The sequence below is a fragment of the Carya illinoinensis genome, chromosome 4 (genome assembly GCF_018687715.1).
Source record: "Carya illinoinensis cultivar Pawnee chromosome 4, C.illinoinensisPawnee_v1, whole genome shotgun sequence".
Classification (NCBI taxonomy): Eukaryota; Viridiplantae; Streptophyta; class Magnoliopsida; order Fagales; family Juglandaceae; genus Carya; species Carya illinoinensis.
Window position 1 is genome coordinate 7,026,593 of NC_056755.1, and position 8,578 is coordinate 7,035,170.

An 8,578-nucleotide genomic window follows, 5' to 3' on the forward strand; every position below is an offset into this window, starting at 1 on the left:
CTATTCCATATCATTTTGATTCCAAGACTCCTACTCGAGATTGGACTGCACTTGAATTAAGAGTCCATCTAGAACTCTTGTCCAACGTACAAGAACTCACTCCGGAATTTGCTTTTGTTTTACTTCACTTTTCACGTGCTGAAACTTTATGCGATATAATGTTCGAAAGTTGAGGGGACAAAAGGCTTGGCTTAGACCACGTAAGCGATAACAGACAACAACCTAAGGTCCTAATAACCACACCATTCCTTAAGCAAAATGAGACACAAAAACGACCAACACAGCACTCCTGTTTTGCTTTTTGGAGATTTTGAATATTCATCTGCATTTAATCATATAAGTTATTAGCTTTACTTACCAACGCCTACACTATAGTTTCCTAATTTATATAGGATGAATACTTCATTTATGGCTCATTTGGATACTAATTTAGTGAATATTAATTAAATAATCTACAAATAATAGTGAAATGATTTAAGTTAATTTTTTTTTTGGATATTGAGAAATGAGAGAAAAAATATTGAATCGAAATATTATAAAATTAAAAATTGTTTAAATATAATTTTTTGATATTGTTTATTTTGAAATTTGAAATAGTTGTATTAATTTTTGTGTTTTGTTTAAAAGTAAAAAAAATATATAATAAATAGATACATAAGTTGCAGATTTAAAATTAGAAAAATATTTTATATTTAAGTTATATTTAAAAATAAAATTACGAAAAAATTCAAGAATTTTTACAAATTTATTACATAACCCAGAGACAACCTTTACACTTTAGCAAAACAGTTCGCCCTAAAAAAAATGAGAGAGAGAGTAGGGTGGCTCAATACAAATTGAGGCTTAAGGCAAAATTAGAGTTAATCATTCGTAATTATAATACAATAAAATGAGGTTTTATTTAAAATATTTAAATAAATTTTTTTAAAATTTATATTGAATACTACAACTTAAAATGAAGCCTCAATGTAAATTTAACACTTCAATTTAGTAAGATCTTAAAAAATTATTTAAAATGTAAATATTAAATTTAATATTATGAGGCCTTGCACATGTTAAAAAATAAAAAAGTTTATTTAGAAAAAAATATCTCATTTTTAATTAAATCTTACATAGAATAAGACTTCAATCTCTACACTGTTGTTTCTTCCAGCACAGCGGCCGGTGCCGCGTCGGAGACCCTCGGAATAATCGAATTTGACCCGTCCGATAGCTGTGTAGCCACAGGTGGAATTGCAAGAAAGATCAGAATTTACAGTTTAAGCTCTTTGCTGCCACATGAAAGTAGCCATGGCGAGTAAAGTAATAATACCGCAACTTTGTTAGACCATGCCAGTGCGTGCAACTATTACATCTGCACTCCGGCAAAGCTCAGCAGCCTCAGGTGGAAACCCAGCTCGGGCGGGCACGTCTTGGGTTCAGGAGACTACGACGGGGGGGTCATGGAGTACGACCTCCAGAGAAGAACACCCATTTTCGAGCGTGACGAGCATGGAGGGCGCCGAGTCTGGAGCGTGGACTAATCGCATTGGGATCGGATTATAGGGGCGTCCGGGTCCGACGACGGGACCATGCAGATGTGGGATCCACGATGCGAAGGCGGGAGAAGCGTGGCCACTGTGCAGCCCGACGTAGGTGGGGCGCAGTCCCGTCTGTTGCGTAGAGTTCAACCCTGCCGGCGGAGCCTTAGTTGCCGTTGGATGTGCCGACCGGAGGGCTTACGGGTACGATATAAGAAAACTTGTGGATCCAATTGTGGTGCTCGATGGGCACGGTAGAACCGTAACGCACGTTCGATTTCTCGACGCCCATAGAGTAGTGTCTGCAGGCACTGACGGGTGTTTGAAGCTTTGGAATATCAACGAGTCACGTGTAATTCGCACATTCAAGGGGCACGTGAACAATAGGAGCTTTGTCGGGTTGCCCGTGTGGAGAAATGGTGGGTTACTCGGGTGCGGGTCTGAGAACAACAAGGTATTTGTGTATGACTCGGGATGGGGGGAGCCAATATGGATGCAGAGGTTCGAGCCAGGGACTGGACTGGGGCGTGACCATGGTTCGTCAGCAGCGTGTGCTGGAGGAAAACGGGGGATGAAAGGTGCACACTTTTGGCAGGGGGATCCGATGGGGATTTGCAGCTTTTTTTGGGCAAAAGAAAGCCAATTTTATTGTAGCAGTGATCATCCTGTCCCATGTTCCGACACAACATTATATGGGAATTTCAATCCCAGGAAACATATGAATGCAACATATCTCTGGCACAAAGCCAGAGGAAGAGGAAGATGATAGAAGTCATTATGTCATCTGCTAATTACTAACAAAATGTTTCACAAAAGATTGCAATTACACTCGTGTTTCAGGTCTTTTACCTTCTTTAGTCCTGTCAGCCTGAGGTCCTTCTCTTGTTGGATTGTTTTCAGTGGGAAACCTTTTATCCCTCGGTCGAAAATCACACTTCTCAGTTTTTTCCCTTAATTTAGAGATATTGTCCCATCACTTATTTTGTAATGAATTATAAATTAGTAAGAGTTTATACTTCAAAGGATAGTTTTAAATGGTTGGGTGGGGCTCAGAAAAAAATAGATAATTTGAGGGATCAGTTGCGATTTTCAAAAGATTTTTAATTTTTATGTCCCTGAATTTATGTTACTTGTATAAGGACTTAAATTGGTCGGATTTCAAGAATTACATCAAACAATGGGATAAATGTATTTCATAAAAAGGATACCGTTAAAATATACCTAATTCTAAGATTAGGTTTGGACAATGAATTGTGATGAGATAAATTGAAGTGAAAGTTAATAATTAAATAAAATATTATTTTTTTAATATTATTATTATGTTAAAATTTTAAAAAGATAAATTATTTATTATATTTTATATAAAATTTATAATAATAAGATGAGATGAACTCACAATCCATCTTAGCCTAAATTCTAGGGTTGATTATGTGATTTTTTGTTTTAGTTTATTTTAGCTATATATTATCAAAATTTCATTATTTTTAAATGTTTCTCATTTTTTTAAACGTGGAATTCTCGTTTAATAAATTATAGAAAAACTTTGGAAATTATATAATTATATTCCAGTATTATTTATGAGGTTGACGTGAGACCAATCCTTCGTCTCTCTTCTGCGTTCTCCTTTCTTGAATCCTTTACCTCTGTCTCTCTCACTCTGTGTCTCCCGCAGGCCCAGATCCTACTCTTGCCGAGCATTTAGAGAGAGACTTGAAAGATTTGTTTGCAGAGAGACTGACAGGTAGACATGATGACATCGTCGTTGGTGAATACGTATCCACTGGCAAGCTACACTTTTGGGACCAAAGAGCCCAAGATGGAGAAGGACACTTCCGTCGCCGATCGCCTTGCTCGCATGAAAGTCAAGTAATTCTTCCATCTCTCTCTGTTTCGTCAAACCCTATAAAAACCTCAGCTACCCATGTTTGGTTCCGAGGAAGCTGGAAGAAAATGAACTGAAAGAAAAAACTAAGAAACTAGAAAAATCTTTTCTTTACTCTTTCAGATTCTTGTTTCTTTATGGTTTCTTAAAAAAAATATTTCTTCACTTGGAATCCGTTTAGTTGCGTTGGAATTGGTTCGATGAAGGAGCTCGAATCCGAAACCTAACCCTTTTTTTATTTATTTTTTTATTGGGAACGTAACGAATTGTGAAATTAAAATGAAAAAAAAAAGGGAAGAGCAAACATGTTTCTACTTTTCAGAATGCATTCATGAAATTTTAAAAAATGGGACAACGCTGAAATTTGTCGAAGCAGCTGGTCCAACAATTGAAGTAGAAGTTCTAAATCATGGAACGAGGGAAATTAGTGAAGAAGTTTTGATTTTGGATCATTGCGTTTGTGAAAAATGTCACTTGACTACCAGAGTGGAGGTGGGTAGATATGATTCCTGACCTTGATTCTTGATTGCAGCTATATGAAAGAAGGAATGAGGACCAGCGTGGAAGGGATTTTACTGGTAGGTACATTTGATTTAGCTGCTTTGTGTTGTGATGCTGTGGGAACTCAACTTTGTGATTTTGTTTTCATCGTCATTTTTGCTTGCTCAGGAGAAATTGAGGAACTGCATATCCTGTTCTACCTGGAAACGCTTTTGTGGACCAATTAATGTATTTGATGAAATATAAAACTTCTTTCTTGGAGAATCTAATTAATGATTTTGATTTCACCGTCATCTTCGCGTTAGGCACCTAAGGCTAATTTTATGTTTTCTTTTCTCTTCTGAAACTTTCATTTCAGAGTGAATGTTCATGCGTAAAAGAAGGCATGGTGTATCTGAGTTCGCCCGACCCACCAAAAAGGTGGCATCGTCCCTCTTTTATCCAAAAGAGAAGGCATAGCCTAAATTTCTGCAGTTTTTTGTGCATATAATAAAGGTCTTTACTTGTTCATGTATTTAATACGTGCCGCTCTCTCTCTTCTGTCTTGCATTTGACTCCAAAACCATACTTGTTGAAAATGAAACTGATGCTGGGCTTATAGTGCCTCGATTATTTTAAACCATGGCTGTCTAAAATATGTTTTCCAGCAGCTTCGGGTCAAGCTGATCCATATTCCCAAGACCCACATTTTTGGGTTGAAAGCTTCATGTTTAATCGATGCTGAATAGTGGAACTAATATCTTGAAGTTAGTAGGACCTCATTACAAGTCAATCTTATATCCTCTGTAGAGTTGCATGCTTTTCCTTTGAACCATTGTGTTATTATCACATATGCTTCACCACAACTGAGATATAGCTGCAGATGACAAGCATGAACAAATTAATAACTATGGCCACCATTTATAGATGATTTTTCGGTTGGATGCTTCTACTTTGATAAAAGAGGCATTCAGATTTCACACACAAGTAGGTTTCTTTGAAGGCAATTTTTTTACCTGCAAAGTTGTTTTCACAGAAAATGTGCTTCTGTATATTCTAACAGTAATAAGAGTCACGTATTTTACTCATGATAAGGAATGTAGTGGGTATTGCCTATAAGATAATCCTTAGGTCACTGGTTCGAATCTGGCAGGCCGGTTCTCTCTTCAATTTTCACTTTTAAAATAACCCCTAGAGTGGGAAAGGCCTTGGGCTTGGGGGTATGCTCCCTCCAAGTCTAAGGTTCAAATTCCCTTGTGTGCAAACAATCTCTAGGGATTATCGGACTAGGGGATTTTTCCCTTGGAGTACCCGAGGTGCATTTGTGGGAAACTTCTTGCCGAGAGCCTGTTTACCCCCAATATTAGTAGGGACGCTGTTTCGAGACACCCGATGCCAATAAAATATTTTTTTTTACTCATGATAAGAAGCTATCCGTTTTTATAAAGTTATATAATATTTTTGGTTTGTTCTTTTTCTCGTGTTTAACATGCTAGTAGCAGCTTCTTTCTTGTACATGGCATTCCTTGGGTGGACAAGAATTGGGCATTCGCTTCTTTGTTCTACATGTCCAGACATTTGCTTACTTTATTTATTTTTTAAAGTAAGAAACTTTATCGAATAACATGTGCTTACTTTATCTTGGCTCAATCTTGTGCTTACTAGTGAAGATTTATTAGTTTTCTTTGTTCTACATGTCCAGACATTTGCTTACTTTATTTATTTTTTAAAGTAAGAAACTTTATTGAAAAACATTTGCTTATGTTATCTTGGCTCAATCTTGTGCTTACTAGTGAAGATTACTTTTAAAAAAAAAAACGCTCTTGGCTCCTCAATCCATGGCTTGATTGATATGACAGGTACAGGAACATAATCATCCTCACATACTTCTTCTTCAAATTGGGAACACTTTCTGTAAACTTCCTGGTGGGCGTTTGAAGCCTGGGGAGAATGGTATGGTATTTCCTTTGTTATTCTCGTAAGTGTCATAGGGTCTTTACTTATCAAAAAAAAAAAAAAAGTGTCATAAGGTCTTTGTTTCCCTCTCATCTTCCCCCCACCATTTGCCTCATTTTTCATAGTATCGGCCTTTTTAGTTCTTTCATTTTCTTTGTGTGGCAGAAATTGAGGGCTTGAAAAGAAAGCTGACCAGCAAGCTTGGTGCTACAGTACCTGCTCTTGTGCCAGACTGGCAGGTATCATTACCTGTTCTATCGTACCTCTAATTATAGGATCAAAGCAGATACTGGGAACTGATATGGGCGTTAGGAAACATGTGACTATTATCACTTGAAAGAGAGTGGTTTGCAAAAAGATAATACATACACAAAATTGTTATTTGGCTGGGACTGTGATGGCTAGCATTTGCCTGGTGCTTCGTGATGGGCTTGCATTAATTATGCTTTGCTTTCTGGTTTTAAATAGCTTCCATACTTCTATTTTACTAGGAAGCCAGTTCTGCTTGAAATCTGGGAATTGGGTAGAATAGTTGAAGGCCATATGTCCGAACCTTTATGTGAGCTGGCACAGGCACAGCATGATATCTATGTTTGTAATTGCTTATTGTTGCTCCTTGGCATCTTTTTGCAGATAGGTGAGTGTGTGGCTGTCTGGTGGCGGCCAAACTTTGAAACCATAATGTATCCATATTGCCCACCTCACATAACAAAACCTAAGGTAAAATGTAGTTGAAGGCCAAAATACTGATCGCTATTGGTGTTCATGATCCTCCTCCTCACATTAGTTAGGCTTTGCTTTTTGGCTTTGTTGGTGTATGCAGGAGTGTAAGAAGCTTTACCTTGTTCACTTGTCTGAGAGGGAGTACTTTGCAGTCCCAAAAAATTTAAAACTTCTTGCCGTTCCACTGTTTGAGCTCTATGATAACGTTCAGGTATGGGAATTCTATGGCATTTTTCTCATCTGCTACTTAATTTGGCAGTCGCTATTATTCATTATGATTGATTTAAGGTCAACACAACATGTTTGCCACAATCTGTACCTTTCAAAAGGCAACTGCCTTTTAGGCGAAAAGGATTATAGTCAATTGGACTCGTGTGGCTATTTTGGAAAATCATGAGGGGATAACCATGGCATCAAAATTTTGGCAGCCCATGCCAGTGACTATGAAGTTTTGATATTTTTTGTCCATAAGCTTCCCCCCTCTACGCTCCACCCTTAGTCTTGTAGTCTTCAAAGTGGCAAACATGGCCCCTTCATTCTCTCATTTTGTTTTCTCTTGTTGGGGTTGAAATTATCATCCTAAATGTTGGTTTGGTACGAGTTATCAATCTTGTAATGCATTTCACATACATGCTTGCAGAGATACGGACCAGTTATATCCACCATTCCTCAGCAACTCTCCAGATTCCAGTTCAACATGATCACTAAATGAATGAAGCATGGATTTCTAAAACTCACCTTCTTATAGCTCTGCTTATAGTTTCTGAAGTTCGTACCTTGATTTAATCACGTGGACTGCTATGGCTCAGACCTGGACATTACTTAATGACTGAATTTTAAGTTGGTTAGATGGTTCTTCTCCACTTAGGCTGATAATGCAAACCTATCTTTCGAAATGGTCTCTCTGCCTGTATTTGGTCCTTTCGAATATGTAGTGATGTGTATTACCTCATCCTGGGATTGTTGTTCAAACCAGGTGTTTGTTGTGTGATTTGTCGGAGTCCTATCTACTTTAGTGGAAGAGAGATAGTTCCTTCTAAGAAGAAAAGAGTCCAGTGAAATTTTAGCAGGGATAGAATGGGTTAAATGTAATATTTGCTTCGTTGTAATATTGTGGGGGAAATTAGGATACTGATGGTGAGATGTATGTAGCATGTACCAGGCAGTTTCTGTTTATTTCGATGTAGTATGTGAAGCAACCAACTACATGGTCTCATTTTGGATATATGATCATCCTTGTAATTTCTTACTAATTCTGCTTGCTCCCTTAGGAGCTTAGCCTCTTGGTTAGTCTTCATTTTTAATGGGTAGAAGGGGGCAACCGGAGGTGACATCCCTAGGGGCCTAGACGATGGAAAGCCGCAGGCTCTTCCTCAATCCGGGTTTAAACCATAGTTTAGACCCTAGCCCCACTAGGGAATTCAATGGATCCTTGGGTGGCTACTACTAATAGTCTAAGGTGAATGGTCGTTAATGTAGTCGTAGTTTTGATGGATGTATGTGTTATACCATGCAAGCTCGGTTAACGGGGGGGAAGATGGGTGATTAACGATTGCTGAAAGGCTAGATAAAAGGAATACCACATAATAATACATATTCAGAAGTCTCTCAGTTAAAGGATATTTCAAAGGCTAGCAAATTTCGTCTTGCTTACAATATCATCTTCCTTGATACTTTGAAAAAGTTGTTTCCAACTTTTAGGAGTTGCACCATGATTCCTTGTACAGCCTTCTAGCAAAAGTGTGAACATGACCAAAGCTAAGGAAGATTCATCCATTCTGAAGTTGAAATAGCCCACTGCAAGTCCCGAGCCCAAGTACTTGTCTCTATCTGCCTTTTGACTAAAAAACATCCAAGATTCTCCTCACTTAAGACTCTTTCTGAAAAGCTTCATTCGACATTCATTTTAACAGATGATTTTTACTCTCAACTAGTCTACTGCTGCAAGTAAATGATATATGCATTGACGATACTCGGGTCCAGCTTAGTACTTAAGCCTCTCCTCCTACGGCATTTT

General features: G+C 37.9%; 1 protein-coding gene and 1 pseudogene across 1 annotated transcript; both read left to right on the forward strand.

Moving 5' to 3' along the window:
• Window positions 1–1,121: 1,121 nt before the first annotated feature.
• LOC122307071 lies at window positions 1,122–2,449 on the forward strand (annotated as a pseudogene).
• A 644-nt stretch (window positions 2,450–3,093) lies between these two features.
• On the forward strand, window positions 3,094–7,786 carry LOC122307928 (pre-mRNA cleavage factor Im 25 kDa subunit 2-like). Its single transcript, XM_043121061.1, has 7 exons — window positions 3,094–3,386; window positions 3,935–3,980; window positions 5,742–5,835; window positions 6,004–6,077; window positions 6,472–6,558; window positions 6,662–6,772; window positions 7,202–7,786. The coding sequence occupies exons 1-7, from the start codon at window positions 3,268–3,270 to the stop codon at window positions 7,271–7,273; spliced, it is 603 nt and encodes a 200-aa protein (XP_042976995.1). The 5' UTR covers window positions 3,094–3,267; the 3' UTR covers window positions 7,274–7,786.
• Window positions 7,787–8,578: the final 792 nt, after the last annotated feature.

Bases quoted from the DNA above. Each gene is read 5' to 3' on its own strand.
- LOC122307928 (XM_043121061.1), top strand. From the start codon at position 3,268: ATGATGACATCGTCGTTGGTGAATACGTATCCACTGGCAAGCTACACT. The intron at 3,387-3,934 runs GTAATTCTTCCA...TCTTGATTGCAG, and splicing joins CTTGCTCGCATGAAAGTCAA to CTATATGAAAGAAGGAATGA. The intron at 5,836-6,003 runs GTATGGTATTTC...TTTGTGTGGCAG, and splicing joins TTTGAAGCCTGGGGAGAATG to AAATTGAGGGCTTGAAAAGA.